This window comes from Nycticebus coucang, chromosome 23, assembly GCF_027406575.1.
Source record: "Nycticebus coucang isolate mNycCou1 chromosome 23, mNycCou1.pri, whole genome shotgun sequence".
NCBI classification, from domain to species: domain Eukaryota; kingdom Metazoa; phylum Chordata; class Mammalia; order Primates; family Lorisidae; genus Nycticebus; species Nycticebus coucang.
This window is the reverse complement of record NC_069802.1, coordinates 24,507,431-24,525,537: the sequence shown is the minus strand read 5'-3', so window position 1 is coordinate 24,525,537 and position 18,107 is coordinate 24,507,431. Positions and strand designations below refer to the sequence as shown.

Sequence of the window (18,107 nt, the reverse complement as noted above, 5' to 3'; positions counted from 1 at the left end):
AATTTATACATTTTATACCTTTACTCATATTCCGAAAACCATAAAATGTACTTTTTAACCCTCCACATCTCCTGTTCTTTGTGTTGTTAAGTGAGATTATTCTACCAAATGAGTCAGATGAGATGGAAATATTTATCTGATGTAATATGTCAATCACGCCCCTTTAAAGTGTTTCCAGTATGTTTTGACATCACATAACATCAGTCATAACAAATGCTCTGACAAAAATACTAGTGGGGAATCACAGCTACTCCTCCCCTTCCTTCCAGGAGCTGTGGTTTGATTTTTCCCCATTTCCTTTTCCTTAACAAAGTGCTGTTTGACATATATTAATGTTTTATGTTCCATGAATCACACATTGTTTTGTTTTGGAAATCTGGAAAGAACCTCACACCTTGAGGCCAGTACAACAGACCACTGGACTTAAATACCTGCAAAGTGCATCCTGCAAGGGGCTATGGACCCGATTCAAGAATTGAATCCTCAAGAGTAGAGTCCAATTCAGCAGAGAAACTATGGGCAGGAGAACAAAATAACATGGTAGAGAGCCACAGAGTCCATGTAACAGAAAATCAAAATGGGAAGTGTTGTAGGGAGGAAGGATCTCAAAGAGATGAAGTAAAGTGAGACCCATGAGCAAGGTGTGACCAGGACAAGGATCAGTTAAAGGGCTACGTCAAGAGCCTTTGGGACCTGTGGTCATGACCATTACAAACTTTTTTTTTTTTTTTTTTTGTAGAGACAGAGTTTCACTTTATTGCCCTCAGTAGAGTGCCATGGTGTCACACAGCTCACAGCAACCTCCAACTCCTGGGCTTAGGCGATTCTCCTGCCTCAGCCTCCCTAGTAGCTGGGACTACAGGCGCCCGCCACAACGCCCGGCTATTTTTTTGTTGCAGTTTGGCTGGGGCTGCGTTTGAACCCGCCACCCTAGGTATATGGGGCCGGCGCCCCGCTTACTGAGCCACAGGCACCGCCCGACCATTACAAACTTTTACAAAATATTTACAAACTATTCTCTACATGTTGTCTACCTCTTTTTAAAATTTTATAACGATATTTTGTAAATCAAGATACATTTAGCCTGAATTTCCTATTTTCCCTAAGTATGGTGACTTTAGGGGTGACTTTGGGGACACCCTGTATTACATATCAATCTAGCTATGTTGTGACACCCAGTAATTTGGTCAAAAACGAATCTAGGTGTTGCTATGAAGGTATATTATAGAGGTGATAAATTTTTATAATCAGTTTCCTTTAAGTAAAACTGTTTACCCTCCATAACATGGGGGGGACCTCATCCAATCAATTGAGTACCTTAACAGCAAAATCAAGGTTTCCTCAAAAATAATGGATTCTATGTCAAGGCTGTAACAGAAATTCCACCAGAGTTTCTAGCCTGATAGTGTCTCCTGTGAATTTCAGATTCAAGACTGCAACATCAGCTCTTACCTGAACATCCGGCTTGCCGGTCTGCTCTACTGATTTTGGAATTTACAGATGCTGCAATTCCATGAGCCATATCCTGAAAATCTCTCCTCTTCTTTCTTGATTTTTATTCTCTCTCTTTCCATCTCTCCTCCCTCACTCCCTACCCTTTTCTCCAGCCTTCCACATTCTCCCTTTGCTATTGGTTCTATTCCTCTCGAGAACCTTGACTGACACACCTGTCCTGGCATTCCTCTCCTCCAGTGCCAGGTTTGGAAGACTCTGCTGGGCTGCAGAGTCATGCCTAAAGCTGCAAAAGCCCAGTCATGCATTGTCCCCTGCAGAACATGGGAGAGGAATGGGGAAGAGAAGGGGGAAGAGCGACAGAGAAGGAGAAGAAAACACGGTAAGGTACAGGGGCGGCGCCTGTGGCTCAGAGGGGTAGGGCGCCAGTCCCGTATGCCGGAGGTGGCGGGTTCAAACCCAGCCCTGGCCGAAAACCACAAATGCATAAATAAATAAAAATTTAAAAAAAATAAGCTGGGTACAACTTTGGGCCACTGTGTTCACTGTCACTGGGACATGTGGGAGGTGATATGCCACGAAGCACACAGCTGCATGCCTGGAGGATGCTGAAAACCAAGGATAAAAACTGCATTAATTTTCTGAATTTTACATCATTCAAAACATTTTTATATTACAATAAACACAGGCATATTTTGTAATGCATGCACAGCCTCATCAGTTTTTGAGATAAAGCATGAAAACTCAAGGAAATTTGGAGCTAAGAACCAATTTTTTTTTTTGAGACACAGTCTCACTATGTCACTCTCAGTAGAGTGATATAGCATCATAGCTCACAGCAACTTCAAGCCTTTGGGCTTAAGTGATTCACTTGCCTCAGCCTCCCTGGTAGCTTGGACCGTGGGCACCTGCCACAGTGCCCAGCTATTTTTTAGAGACAGGGTCTCCCTCTTGCTCAGGTTGGTCTAGAACTCCTGAGCTCAACCTATCCACCCGCCTTGGCCTCCCAGAGTGCTAGGATTACCGGCATGAACCACCATGCCCCGCCACAACCATTGTTTTAGGGCAGTCTTTGCGTTTTCCCCTCTCTCTTCTCTTTGTATTTGTCCTTTAATTCAGTTTCCCATTTGAAAAGCTTCTCCTTGCTAAGACATCCACTTTGTTCCAGGGCCCATGACTTTGCTCCTTCCCCTACACAGAGCTTGTTTCAGGCTCAATTCCTGATAACAGACTCAACCTCAGCCCCAGGACCCTTTCCTGATAAGAACTTCTGCAGGAGCCCACCAGTTATGCTCTAGAGTTCCATGGTCTCCCTGCACGTTGGAGGGCTATGCTTCCAAACTACTGAGCCTCTGACATTTCTAGTCCTGTAACTTGATCTTGATTTCCCATCTGCATTCATGTGGACAACTTGCTAACTTCCATAATGGGTGGAGTCAGGAACACCTGCAATCTTCAATTTGATGTCAAGTACTAATATTGTAGCCATCCTACTCATACATATGTTCACCTCCTACCTGCTACTACGCTTTCAAGAAGACTGCAGGAAAAAGACGGCAGAAGACACGGACGTTTCCCGGGAAGCAATGGAAGAAAGACCATATAAAACATGAAAGAACCACATAGAAGGGAACATCCTGGCATAGAAACATAGGAGTGGGGTGGCGCCTGTGGCTCAAAGAGTAGGGCGCCGGTCCCACATGCCGGAGGTGGTGGGTTCAAACCCAGCCCCGGCCAAAAAAAAAAAAAGAAACATAGGAGTGAGTGTTGGTTCGATGCAGTTTGGAGAAACTGAGAAGCAGAGTTGTGATCACAGCTGAGGATAAAATGAGCCAAGTGGATCCTGCTCTGCTGTTCCCCAAAACGTATAGGAAGTGCCCAGAGAAACCAGAATATCACCTTTTATCTGTAAACTTCTTTTGCACCAAGAGGTTTGTACAAAAGAAGTTTGCAGGTTGCAAACCATGACTATGTCTATAGTCATGAATAGACTATTTGTAAGGTTCATTTATTTTGTATAATCAAATACAGGGAATAACCTCCAATTCCAGCAGAGTAGCCTTTAGATACAAGGAGGCCTTAGCTGGAAGCAATTTATGAGCAAGTTGCTTTCTTCACAAGTCATCGCTTTTGTCTTTTTTGCAATAGCTTTTGCAAATGTTCTGCTCTTGTCACATGATCCTGTCCTTGCAGGCCTTATTTTGCAATGGGTTAACATTATTTGTGTTTGGCTTCTTAAAATATTACCATGATACAAACAAAGCACCACCTGGATAAGTACTAGAATTTTGATTCTGGGTTTAAACTTCATACCACCAACTATGTATGAATGTAAGTAATCTGGATTTCGTCTAACTGTAATTTATTTGTGGACCAAATACCAGTCAGGGATGCTCATTCACAAGTGGTAGTACCATAGCATCACTCTCATACAGAAGTTATTTGGACAAGATGGCAGAACTAACACGCCTTTCATCTCTTCCAAGGTTGAGGGTAAATACCAGATCCTCCCTGTCCAGACTCTCTCGTAACCAGAGATGATTGTGTGACACAGCTGTAGGCAAGAAGATATATGGGGAAGTCTTCTTAGGAAAATATCCTTTCCTTCAAAAAATAAAGACATACACACCCATTGAGAACTTTTTAATTTTGACCCCTTCCTTCCTGCCGTTTAAGGCAGCGGTTGGAGGATGTGATATTTGGAACTGCAGCAGTCATCTTGAGATGAAGGCAGTAAGCCAGAGGGGGAAAGGCAAAATGCTGAGGATGGTGGAATGGGAAATAAGGAAAGAACGTAGATTCTTGAGGATATCGTTGAGACACTGAATCAAGCTTGGGACTCTCCTCCAGACTTGTTGGCAATAATAAATATCCTCTGATTGAAACCTCTGATCACTGGATGTTCTCCTACATGTAAGTTTTTTATTTTGTAAACAGTCAACAAATCCTGAAGTTACTCTTGCAGCCCTCATGCCTGGAGGCTGAGGCATGAAGGATGAGAATGTGGACAACACTGTGTAGCCGTTTTGACACTAAGCCTAGACTCAGAAATGCAGCATGACCCCCATTGTAAAGAAAGGTGACAGGTAGAGTCCAAGGGGCTTCTTTCATGAGGGGTTTTGTGAACCTTGTGGTTTATTTATTTTATTTTCTTTTTTTTTCTTTTTTTTCTTTTTTTTTGTGGTTTATTTATTTTTATATTTATGTTTTTGGAGACAGAATTTCACTTTGTCACCTTTAGTAGAGTGCTGTGGCATTACAGCTTACAGCAACCTGAAACTCTTGCGTTGAAGCCTCCCAAATTCTCTTGCCTCAGTCTCCCAAATAGCTGGGACTAGAGGTGCCCGCCATAACGCCTGGCTAGTTTTAGAGAGAGGGGTCTTGTTCTGGCTCAGGCTGGTCTTGAACTTGTGAGCTCAGGCAATCCACCCGCCCTGCCCTCCCAAGTGCTGGAATTACAGGCGCGAGCCACTGTGCCTGGCCAGAATCTTGTGGTTTCTTTTCTTTTCTTTCTTTCTTTTTTTTTTTTTGCATTTTTTGGCCAGGGCTGGGTTTGAACCCTCCACCTGTGGCATATGGGGCCAGCGCCCTACCCCTTTGAGCCACAGGCGCCGCCCTAGAATCTTGTGGTTTAAACACCTTTGTCATTTGCTGCTTTATTAGCACCAAAAAACAGAACCCTGGACAGTGGCTTGAGGGCAACAGGTGTCACGGAGAGAGGCAGAGCAGAGCAGAGCAGAAGCACGCTTTTCCTGGGCACACGTGTGTCACCTTCTTAGGACTCACAGGAGTAACAGTAATAAAGTAGAAAGAGGGGCCTGAGGTCCTGTGCTAGCGCGTGTGGGGCTAACTGTCCAGTCACAGGTAGTTGACCTAGCTGCAACCATTTTTTTCTCAAAGATTGTGAGGCCGAAGACATTTGTGTCACACACTACACTCACGATAATTTATTCGAAGTAAGTTCCTGACAACATACAGTTTAATTTATTCTGCAGACATAGCATGCGAAAAGCAGTGTCTCCTAAAACAACTAAAAATATTTTTCATTGTAGATGGTAGAGATTCTGCCAGCCACAATTATGTGAATAAAGTAAGGATATATTGTAATGTATCCCTGAAGTGTGTCTCAATTTTGTGTTAGGCTGGCAGGCCATCTTTGATTTGGTCAATATCCTTGCCTTATGCTCTCACCAGTCAGTGGTTTTCAAACATATCCTCTGCCCCTCCCCAGTTGAAATCCAACATGGCATTATGTATAAAATAGATCAAAGCAGAGAGGTCTGAGAAAGGCGGGGATGGGCCCAGAGCCCTATACATGTTGACCCACAAGGAATTCTGTTCTAAATTTGAGAAAATTTGGAGGATACTTCTCTCTGTATCTATTTTACTTTTGTCTCTGTTGATATAGTTTCAGCCAGCCTATTTATCTGTTAGGCTGGGTCATATTTCACTCTGAAATGTCAGAAATAGGGGGTTGTTCCAATCTCCACCCACGCTGAGTACACAGTAAGGATTTCCAAGGTGAAGTTCCCCCTTGTGGGATGGAGACGGGAATCTGCACCTTTAATTTCTTATGGGACAATAACTTTAAAGCAATAAAATTTCCAGACACGAAGGTGGGAGGCCAAAGGAGTCTGTCTAGCATTACAGCTCTTTGTATACTGACCACATCATTCCTTTGGGACTGAGAATTTCTTGAGAGAAGGGACCACTTCTTACTCAACTTTGTATTCCTTCCTATTTCCAGCCTAGAGCAGGTGTTCTGAAAAGTTTTCTGAAATTGAATTGGAAAAAAAGAGAGTGGAGGACATTGTGGGATTGAATTATATTCCAACACACCTGCTTTGATTTTCAACCAATTTTAAAATATTAAGTTCTTTTTGCTTGGATACGATTTCAGAATCAAATCCAAACTTTTTTTGGTGGTTGTTTGGTTTATCTTTTATTGTGGTTGAAAAACACATAACAGAACATTTACCATCTGAACTATTTTTAAGTATACAGGTCAGTAGTGTTAAGCATATTCATACGGTTGTGAAAAAGATCTCCGGAACTTTTTTATTAAGCAAAACTGAAACTCTGTACCTGTTAAACAACTTTCTTTCCTCAGTCCCTCTGTCCCCAGCCTCTGGTAACCACCATGTTACTGTTTCTATGAATTTGACTTTAGACACCTCAGATAAGTGGAAGTGTATGTATCTGCCTTTAAAAAAAAGATTTATTTTACAGAGAGTTGGAGATATCCACTCATCTGCAGGTTTGAGAAGTTCTGAGTTGTGAGGATGTTTGTGGAGAAACTACATGTTTTATGCAGTCTGTCATTAATTGCCTGTAAGTGCTTTATTTCTTTCCTGACAGCCTCTTTCTAAAGTTGGTTTAATAAACAAATTTGACTGAATGGGTTATTTGGAATTGTACTTATCATCACAGTATTCTCAAAGGTGATGTTATAACTAGAATGTCATGCATAGATACCAGCGGTCCAGTCCCTTTGAATTCCTATTGTTTACCTGCTTTAGCCCTTGGCTATTTCAGAATATAGTCCTTGGATCACTGGCATCATAATGTCTTGGGCCTTGGCAGAAATGCAGTTTACCAGGTTCCACCAGAGACCTATTGGGTCCCAACCTGGATTTGATTTACAAGGTTTCTTGTGATTCCTAAGCACATGAAAATTTAATGCAGTGTAGAGTAGCTTTTGCAGCACTCTTGGCCTGTTTTCTTGGATTCCTACTTTCGTTTAGCTGAAAATATTTGCCTAAACACATTTGAAATTAATTCCTGATAATTTTGGTGAGATTATTCTGTGTGTATTACTTATTATACTTACTGCATTGGACTTTGGGAATGTCACACAATTATTTAAATCAGTTACCCTTAGTTCTCCTAAAAACTTTTTCTATATTTCTTTGAAGGCAAGAACCATATTTTATTTAACCCTTTGTGTCCACACAGTTCCTTGTATGCAAATGCTCAATAAGTTGAAAGCTGAATGAATTATGAATGATGCAATGAATGAACACATGGAAGAGGAGGAATCTAGTCAGCAAATGCCTTGAAGACTGGGACAATATCTTATCCTCGAATTGCTAATGTATTGCAGAAAACCCATCAATAATATTGCGTGGTTAATTTATAGTTGTTAGATGAGAAGAGATTGTGTATTTATTCCTGGCATAAGACTCCAGGGAATAGAAATGGAAGACAACAAAATAAAACGGACTGCCACTTACAGTGTTATGCACTTTACCTTAGATGAAGTAAAACGTCACAACATCCCTGAACTTGGTATTGTTTTACAGCAGCGGAACCAGTTCTGAAATTTAAGCACTTCACCCCCTTTCACACAGCTAGTGTTAGAGCCTGACTATTCTTGAGTGTAATTTGCCACATCATATTATCTTGTGCACAGCCTTGTTCTGTAGAGATTGAGAGGCGGAAGAAAAATGATCCTTTATATAGCAAAATACACCACTCTCTGGGTTTCCTTCGTGCATCCCAGGCTCTAGAAGAAAGAGCTTCTGTTTCCCTCTTTAGCCATAGACCAGGCGGGAACCCTGGAATAAAAAGCTACCTCCCCGCGCCGGTCTTTTTCCCACCAGCGGAACGCAGGTGTTGGGGCCTTCAAGCGCGGAGGGGACCGGAGAGAAACGGACACACGGCTGGGCAGTTGCCTGGTAACGCCCGCTGGCGGAGTCCCAGCATAATAAGGTCCCGGAGAAGTGTCACTGACCGGGAGTGGGACCCGGTAGCCAGTTCTCTCTGCGCCGGTGGCCTGTCCCCGCGGCTGGGCGGGCTAGGGCAGGGGAAATGTTGCAGGAGGAGTCGGACCTCTCTCTCATTATTGCCCAGATAGTCCAAAAGCTCAAGGGCTCCAGTTTGTACGGTCAGCTGGAGCGGCAGGCCTGGGTAAGTGAGGCCGGTGGGAACGGATGGAGACGGGCGGTGCCGCGGCGAGGTCTCTTCTGCGCCCCCGGGTCCCAAGGCGGAGGTCGCCTCTGATCGCGGCTTCACCCTGCGGCGCTCCGCCGGCTCCGCCGCAGGCCGGGGAGATAGATTTTACAGAAGGGTGGGCACGTCACACCTTTCTTCGGGCCAGAGAAACGCTGAGTTTACTCATTTACTCTTCTTGTGGTCACTGATCCAAGAACCTGATTTTTTAAGCAGCTGGACTTACTAAAGGTGGTTTAGACCACGCCTTCCCTCCCTTTTCCGATCATGAGCGTGGGTGGGCTTGATCGCTCAGCTGCCTTTCTGCTTTCGCGTCCCCGTACTACGCATCCCTTTCTAGCACTTTACCCTCCTTACAGTGATTACTTCTCTATCCGTCCACCCGGCCTTTATTGGGTGCTGTGTAATGTGCTAGGCACTGGGAATGCACAGGTTGACGAGGAGATCTTTGCCTTTTTTGTGAATTTGCTTTTGTGAATGTCATATAAATGGAATTATAAAGTATGTCAACTTTTGTGCCTGCTTTGTGTCATTTAACATACTGCTTTTGAGACTCTTCCGTGCTGTTAGCATTTCAGTAGCTCTCTTCCTTTTTATTGCTGAGTAATATTTCATTGTTTGAATGTATTATGGTTCGTTTATCCTTAATTATGTGAAGGGCACTGAATTGTTTTCTGGTCTCCAAGATTATGAGTAAAGCTTGTATATACATCCTAGTATAGTGTTTTGTTTGGATATTTCTTATTGTCTTGAATAAATACCTAGGAGTGGAATAGCTGATTTGTATGGAAAGTGTAATTTTTAATTCTGTAAGAAACTGCCAAACTTTTCCAAAGTGGCTGCACCGTTTTCCATTCTCACCAGCAATTATGAGACTTCAGTTGTTTTACAACCTTGCTAGCGCTTGATGTTGCCAGTTTTAGTTTACTTTTATTAATTACACACCTATAGAAGCAGCATAATGTTATCTCATTGTAGCTTTAATTGCATTTCCCTGAGCACTAATGATATTAAGCATTTTCTCAAGTGCATTTTCTCATTTCTTTGGTAAAGTAGTCTGTTCAAATGTTTTGCCCATTTAAAATATGTATGTGTATTTTTGTTGTTGAGTTGTAAGGATTCTGTATAAACGATGTAAGTCTTTATCAGATATGCATTTTGCAAATATTTTATCCCAGTATGTGGCTTATGTTTTCGTTTTCTTAACTGGGTCTTTAAAAGGGCAAAAATGTTTAATTTTGTGGTCAGCACCTATGGCTCAAGGAGTAGGGTGCCGGTCCCATATGCCAGAGGTGGCGGGTTCAAACCCAGCCCCGGCCAAAAACCACAAAAAAAAATGTTTAATTTTGGTGATATAAATTTTTATTATGATTTGTACTTTTTGTATCCTACCTAAAAATCTTCGTCTAACTCAAAGTCTCAAAAAAAAGTTTCTCCTATGTTTTGTTTGTTCTAGAAGTTTCTAGATTTAGGTCTGTGATCCATTTTAAGCTAATTTTTGTGTATGGTGCAAGGTGTAATTTTCTTTTTACAGGTAGATGTCCTGTATTTCCAGTACTGATTTGTCAAAAAACCTGTTCTTTCTACAGTATTTATCTTGGCATCTTTGTTGAAAATCAGTTTCATATACATACACTTTTCTGTTTTTTTATTTTGTCCCATTGATCTATTTGACTATCATACAGTATCACCTTGTTTTTCTTTTTTGTAACTTTATAATAAGCCTTGAGAGCAGATAGTTAGTCCTCTAACACTGTTCCTCATTTTCAAAATTTTTTTGGCTATTCTAGGTTAATTTGTGAATTCCTGCAAAAATTATTAGGATTTGCATTGGGATTATATTGCATCTATAAAACAATTTGGGGAAAATTGATATTTTAACATAGAGTTTCTTTGCATGACAGTTTATTTTTTCATTTATTTATGGTATCTTTTGTATTTTCTCTTGTCAATGTTTTGTAACTTCAGTATGCAAATATTGCACACTTTTTGTTAAGTTTTTCCTCTAAGTATTTAATATTTTGTGATGCTATTATAAATGAAGAATTTTTTTCATTTAAATTTCCCATTGTTTGTCATTAGTACGATTACTATTGATATTTTTACTGTGTATCTTGAGATCCTGCTAAACTTTCTATAGTACCGATTTGTAGATAGGATTTTCCAGGTACGTGTATCACAGCCAAATAAAGGCCATTTTACTTCTTTCTTTTCAATCTCTAGGCTTTTTATTTCCTTTTATTGACTTATTGTATTGGATAATGTCTCCAGTATAATGTTGTATAGCTTTTTATCAGGTTGAAGAAGCTCTCTTCTATCCCTGAGTGTTTCTGAGAGTTTTATCATGAATGGATGTTGAAATTTTGTTAATGCTTTTTTTGACTCTGCGGATATGCTCACATGATTTTTTTTTCTGTTCAGGTTGATGTGGTGATTAACTCTGGGTTTGAATGTTGCACCAGTTTTGAGTTCCAGAGATAAATTCTACTTGGTTATGATGCATTATATTTCTTGATTCAATTTGCTAATACTTTGCTGAAGATTTTGCAACTTTATTCATCAAAGATATTGGTTTGTAGTTTCTTGCAACATTTTTTTTTTTAGGTTTTGATATTAGGTAATGCTGATCTTATAAAATGAGTTGGGAAGTGTTACCTGAAAGTATTTGCCAAGAATTAATATTATTTTCTCCTTAAACACTTGGAAAAATTCCCAGCAAAGTCATTGGGGCCTAGAGTTTTCTTTGTGGGAACATTTTTAATAAAAAAATTTTGATTTAAAAAATATTTGCAGGGCTACTCATTATCTGTTTCTTCTCCTTAAAGCTTTCGTAGTTTTTATGTTTCAAAAATTTGCTGTACTTAATCTACAGTATCAAATTTATTGGCATAAAGTTTTTACTATTATTCCCTTATTTTCCTTTCAGTGTCTATTTATAAAGATAGCCCCTCTTTCATTTTTTAAATCGTAATGTGTGTGTTTTTTTTTTGTTTTGTTTTTTTTGAGGCAGAGTCTCACTATGTCGCTGTGGTGTCACAGCTTACAGCAACCTCAGACTCCTGGGCTTAAACGATCCTCTTGCCTCAGCCTCCCGAGTAGCTGGGACTACAGGTGCCCGCGACAATGCCCAGCTGTTTTTTGGTTGCAGTTGTCATTGTTGCTTGGCAGACCCGGGCCGGGCTCGAACTCACTAGCTTGGGTGTATGTGGCCTGTGCCCTACTCACTGAGCTGTGAGCGCCAAGCCTGTAGTGTGTATTTTATTTTTTCCTGATTTATCTGGCTATAGGATTGTCAACTTTAATAATATTTTCAAATAAGTAGCTCTTGGTTTCATTGTTTTTCTGTTTTCAATCCCTCTGATTTTTCCCATTAGTATTGTTATTTGCCTCCTTTGGATTTAACTTACTTTTTCCTAGTCATTTAGGTGGGAATTTTTATTATTGATTTGAGATCTCTATTCTCTTCTAATAAAATGCTCTAAATTTCCCTCTGTATACTGCTTTACTGGGGAGGCTGAGGCAGGAGGATCACTGAAGCTCAGGATTCTGAGGTTGCAGTGAGCTATGATGATGCCACTTTGCTTTAGCCCAGGCAACAGAGTGAGACCTTGTCTCAAAAATGTGTTTGATAATGTGTGTGCTTTAGTTTTTTAAAATTTGTTGAAGTTTCTTTTATGACCCAGAATAAGTTCTACCTTGTTTAATGTTCCACAGGCACTTGAAAGTGCTTATTCTGCTGTTTGTGTTCTATAAATGTCAATTAGGTCAAGTAGATTTATAATTTTGAGTGTGGAGGCTTCAGTCAGTATGGTCAGGGGCCAAGCTAAGTGCGAGTTTTGCTGTTATCATCCTCAGTGCACCACAGGCTTCAGACTCCTGCAGTGGTGGGCTTTGCACTTAGAATAGGTCTCGTAGAGGTTTTCTCAGGGTTTCCGCTACGTCCTTGGTTCATCCAGCCTATGGCTCAGAGGGAGAGGTCTCTCTTCTTGCCTCTTCCCCAGCAGGGGTCTGTCCTAGGCTCCTGGGAGGGCCCGGAGTTCTCTGTTCTCTTTGAGTCTTTGTGCCTTGTCCTTGGGGGTGTATCTTTCTCGCCTTTGGATGTTCCTTCCCCTTCTCCTTTTAGCAACCCAGATCTCTCTGTTGTAAATAATAGGTGAAAAAGAACATGCTTTCTTTCTTTTTTTGCAGTTTTTGGCCGGGGTTGGGTTTGAACCCACCACCTCCAGCATATGGGCCTGTGCCCTACTCCTTTGAGCCACAGGCACCACCAAAGAACATGCTTTCTTTTTTCCTAGTTCTAGTTTACCTCTGCTTTGTATTGGTGTAGAATCCTGGCCCAGGAGTTTTCTTACCTTCCTATGAAGCAGAGGGCTTTTGCATCTATCCCACCCCCAGAAGCAACACATTACTGCTTTGTCTTCAGAATGGGAGGACTTCTGAACCCTTTCTTCAGTGGTTAAGGCCTTTGCCTCACATGAGAGGTGCGTTTGGCCAAGGTAGCACAGTTTTTTGCTTGTCCTGAAGTGGCAGCCTCACCCACCTTTGCCACAGAAAGGTGTTCTCAGCAGCTTCCTGCTCTGCTACCAATCTTCTGTGTAGGCACCTGGTGTTGACCCACGGAAAAGAACATGCAGATGAGTGTGAATTCTCCTTATGTTTTGGGTTCCCAGCTATTCCAAACAGACATGCTAGCCCACAATATTCTATAATAGTTAACATTATTAGGTTGGGAATTACATTCTCTTGTAGTGGCTTTTCGTGGTAGACTTAGCATCATTCTAAGGATTTTAGAATTGATACTATGTCATGAAAAAGATTGGTATGTACTTTTCCTTTCTTGTAATGTCTTTATAACGTTTTATATCAAGATCACGTTCACCTCATAATGTGAGTAGGGAAGTATTGCCTCCTTTTAAAATTTTCTGTTTGCTGCAAGAGTGTTATGAGATTTGTTATTTTTTAAATGTTCGGAAGAATGCTCTAATGAAGCCTAATGTAAATTAGTACAACCTCTATGCAAAGGAGTATGGAGATTTACCAAAGAACTGAAAGTAGACCCACTAATCAGTCCAGTGTTCCTATTGTTGGGTATCTCTGCAAAGGAAGAGAAGTCATTCTATCAAAAAGATACATGCTCTTATATGCTTGTCTCAGCCCAGTTCACAATTGCAAAGATATAGAATTAATCTAAGTGCCCATCAACTAATGAACTAATGAGTGGATAAAGAAATTATGGTATGCATGTATGTGTGTGTGTATACACACACACACACACCATGGAATGCTACTCAGCCATAAAAAAAGAAATAATATCTTTTGTATCAACTTGTATGGAACTGGAAGCCATTATATTAAGTGAAGTATCTCAGGAATGGAAAAACAAATACCACATGTACTCACTTATAAGTGGGAGCTTAAGCATGGGTATACATGGTCATACAGAGGGAGGGTGGGAGGAAGGTGTTAGGGATCAACATATTACCTATAGGGTACACTGTATGCTGTTTGGGTGATGGGTACACAAAATCCCTGACTTCACCACCGTACAACTCATCCATGTATCCAAAAACCACTTGTACCCCTGAAAACAATCCAAATAAATAAAATTTCTCCTTCTTGAAGACACTATTTATTGAGTTAAGGTTTTGATCATTTTATTGGGTTAAGGTTTTTTTTTTTTTTTTTGAGACAGAGTCTTAAGCTGTCACCCTGGGTAGTGTTCTGTGGCGTCACAGCTCAAAGCAACCTCAAACTCTTGGGCTTAAGCAATTCTCTTGCCTCAGCCTCCCATGTACCTGGGACTACAGGTACCTACCACAACATCTGGCTAGTTGTTGTTGTTGTTGCAGTTGTCCTTGTTGTTTTAGCTGGCCCAGACTGAGTTCAAACCTGCCAGCTTTGGTATATGTGGCTGGCTACCCACTGAGCTACGGGCGCCACCCGGGTTAAGGGTTTTTTCCCCCCCTCTATTTACTGTTGTGTGCGTGTGTATTTTATGCTTGTTGGATTTTATCTATTTTAAGTCAAGTGAAGTTGGGCTTTGCCTTTGTCATATTTTCTTTCATAGGTCTTGTTATTAAAGTTGTATGAATTTCATAACAGAAAAAATATCAACTTCTCAGTGCTTCTCGTTGCCCTTAGAAGAATGTCTCAAAAACCTGATTAGCCCTACAAAGCTTGACTGGTCAGGCTTCTGCCTGCTCCTCCCACCTGGCACAACCTTCTCACTCTTCTGTCTGTAGCAGTAGCTGCTTCGGCTATTTCCTTTGCCTGATACACTGCCCCCAATTTGTCCAACTAAATCCCCCCTTTAAAATTAGGTCTCTAGGACCTCCCAGCTTTGTGTGTGTGTGTGTGTGTGTGTGTGTGTGTGTGTGAGAGAGTTTTATAGTACCTGGAACTTTCTTTTTTGTCATGTTCATCATATGCATATTTTGTTATTTAAAGTCTACCTTCCCTCACTAATATATGTATTTCCTATAGGTGGGAAGAGTCTATTTTTCTAGTTTTGCTGCATTCCACACCTTGCAACATGAATGGCACAAAATAGGTGCTCAGTGTGTATTTAGTAAATGGAGTAAATCCCCATTTTTCTTTTTTTTTTTTTTTTTTTTATTGTTGGGGATTCATTGAGGGTACAATAAGTCAGTTACACTGATTGCAATTGTTAGGTAAAGTCCCTCTTGCAATCATGTCTTGCCCCCATAAAGTGTGACACACACTAAGGCCCCACCCTCCTCCCTCCATCCCTCTTTCTGCTTCCCCCCCCATAAACTTAATTGTCATTAATTGTCCTCATATCAAGATTGAGTACATAGGATTCATGCTTCTCCATTCTTGTGATGCTTTACTAAGAATAATGTCTTCCACTTCCATCCAGGTTAATACGAAGGATGTAAAGTCTCCATTTTTTTTAATAGCTGAATAGTATTCCATGGTATACATATACCACAGCTTGTTAATCCATTCCTGGGTTGGTGGGCATTTAGGCTGTTTCCACATTTTGGCAATGGTAAATTGAGCTGCCATAAACAGTCTAGTACAAGTGTCCTTATGATAAAAGGATTTTTTTCCTTCTGGGTAGATGCCCAGTAATGGGATTGCAGGATCGAATGGGAGGTCTAGGTTGAGTGCTTTGAGGTTTCTCCATACTTCCTTCCAGAAAGGTTGTACTAGTTTGCAGTCCCACCAGCAGTGTAAAAGTGTTCCCTTCTCTCCACATCCACGCCAGCATCTGCAGTTTTGAGATTTTGTGATGTGGGCCATTCTCACTGGGGTTAGATGATATCTGAGGGTTGTTTTGATTTGCATTTCTCTAATATATAGAGATGATGAACATTTTTTCATATGTTTCTTAGCCATTCGTCTGTCATCTTTAGAGAAAGTTCTATTCATGTCTCTTGCCCATTGATAAAAGGGATTGTTGGCTTTTTTCATGTGGATTAATTTGAGTTCTCTATAGATCCTGGTTATCAAGCTTTTGTCTGATTGAAAATATGCAAATATCCTTTCCCATTGTGTAGGTTGTCTCTTTGCTTTGGTTATTGTGTCCTTAGCTGTACAGAAGCTTTTCAGTTTAATGAAGTCCCATTTGTTTATTTTTGATGTTGTTGCAATTGCCATGGCAGTCTTCTTCATGAAGTCTTCCCCCAGGCCAATATCTTCCAGTGTTTTTCCTATGCTTTCTTTGATGATTTTTATTGTTTCATGCCTTAAATTTAAGTCCTTTATCCATCTTGAATCAATTTTTGTGGGTGGGGAAAGGTGTGGGTCCAGTTTCAGTCTTTTACATGTAGACATCCAGTTCTCCCAACACCATTTATTGAATAGGGAGTCTTTCCCCCAAGGTAAGTTCTTGTTTGGTTTATCAAAGATTAGGTGGTTGTAAGATGTTAGTTTCAATTCTTGGTGTTCAATTCGATTCCACGTGTCTATGTCTCTGTTTTTGTGCCAGTACCATGCTGTCTTGAGCACTATGGCTTTGTAGTACAGACTAAAATCTGGTATGCTGACGCCCCCAGCTTTATTTTTGTTACTAAGAACTGCCTTAGCTATACGGGGTTTTTTCCGGTTCCATACAAAACGCAGAATCATTTTTTCCAAATCTTGAAAGTACGATGTAGGTACTTTGATAGGAATGGCATTGAATAGGTAGATAGCTTTGGGAAGTATAGACATTTTAACAATGTTGATTCTTCCCATCCATGAGCATGGTATGTTCTTCCATTTGTTAATATCCTCTGCTATTTCCTTTCTGAGGATTTCATAGTTTTCTTTATAGAGGTCCTTCACCTCCTTCGTTAGGTATATTCCTAGGTATTTCATTTTGTTTGAAACTATGGTGAAGGGAGTTGTGTCCTTAATTAGCTTCTCATCTTGACTGTTATTGGTGTATACAAAGGCTACTGACTTGTGGACAGTGATTTTATATCCTGAAACATTACTGTATTTTTTGATGACTTCTAGGAGTCTTGTGGTTGAGTCTCTGGGGTTCTCTAAGTATAAGATCATGTCGTCAGCAAAGAGGGAGAGTTTGACCTCCTCTGCTCCCATTTGGATTCCCTTTATTTCCTTGTCTTGCCTAATTGTATTGGCTAGAACTTCCAGCACTACGTTGAATAGTAAAGGTGACAGAGGACAACCTTGTCTGGTTCCAGTTCTAAGAGGAAAAGCTTTCAGTTTTACTCCATTCAGTAAAATATTGGCTGTGGGTTTGTCATAGATAGCTTCAATCAGTTTTAGAAATGTGCCACCTATGCCTATACTCTTCAGAGTTCTAATTAGAAAAGGATGCTGGATTTTATCAAATGCTTTTTCTGCATCTATTGAGAGGATCATCTGATCCTTATTTTTGCCTCTGTTAATATGGTGGATAACGTTTATAGACTTGCGTATGTTAAACCAGCCTTGCATCCCTAAAATCCCCATTTTTCTTTTCGATGTTCATTCTAACAATATGTATTGAGTACCTACTATGTGCTAGATCATTTAATCGGTGACATAAGATTACTAAAAGCATCCTTGCCCTAAAGGAATTCAAAGTCTGGTGTGGGACTCTCCTCTTCCTTCAGAATGTTTCTCCTTTAAATGTTTTCTATTCAAATTTGGAATCTAATAGATAGCTGTTTCTCAATTTATAGGAAATCTTAAAATTCCAGAGAACAAGCAATCATGACAAAACGCTTTGTTTCTAAAGCTTTTTGTGTTTTAAAATTGAAAGTAAAAGATTCAAGACCTGTGTGTAATATGAATTCATTTTGTGATTATTGCTGTGCGGAAATATTTTTTGTTTCTATTTTGAACTCACTTATATTAACTAAATATGATCATCAAAAAGTATTTATTGGGCCTTTACTATGTGTCAATCATAATTCTAGGCCCAGAGAATAAAACAGTGAGAAAAATAAACTTGTACCCTTCATGGAAAAAGGATAGTCTGACAAGTACATACATACAAGTCCACAATCCTTTATACAGAATTTGGGGGCTGGATATGTTTGGGAATTCACTTTTTTAATTTTAAAAGGGTAATTTGTGTATATTCTGTATGTTACTTAATACCCCTACCAGGATCTAGCAGCTCTTTGTAATTATATATGAAAGTACATATAGTGAAAATAAGATAGAGCCTATCAAGCCGGGCAGACGTGACACAGCTGGTCTGGTTGGTTTAGGTCCTGCCTGACCTTTACCCTATTTCTCTC

General features: G+C 40.4%; 1 protein-coding gene across 1 annotated transcript in view; it reads left to right on the top strand.

Annotated features, from left to right (window-relative positions):
* Positions 1 to 7,991: 7,991 nt before the first annotated feature.
* TBC1D19 (TBC1 domain family member 19) overlaps positions 7,992 to 18,107 on the top strand; it is a 128,910-nt gene continuing 118,794 nt past the window's right edge. The window contains exon 1 of the mRNA XM_053577513.1: positions 7,992 to 8,361. Within this exon, the coding sequence (XP_053433488.1) occupies positions 8,263 to 8,361 (99 nt within the window). The 5' untranslated portion in view covers positions 7,992 to 8,262. The remainder of the gene's footprint in view (positions 8,362 to 18,107) is intronic.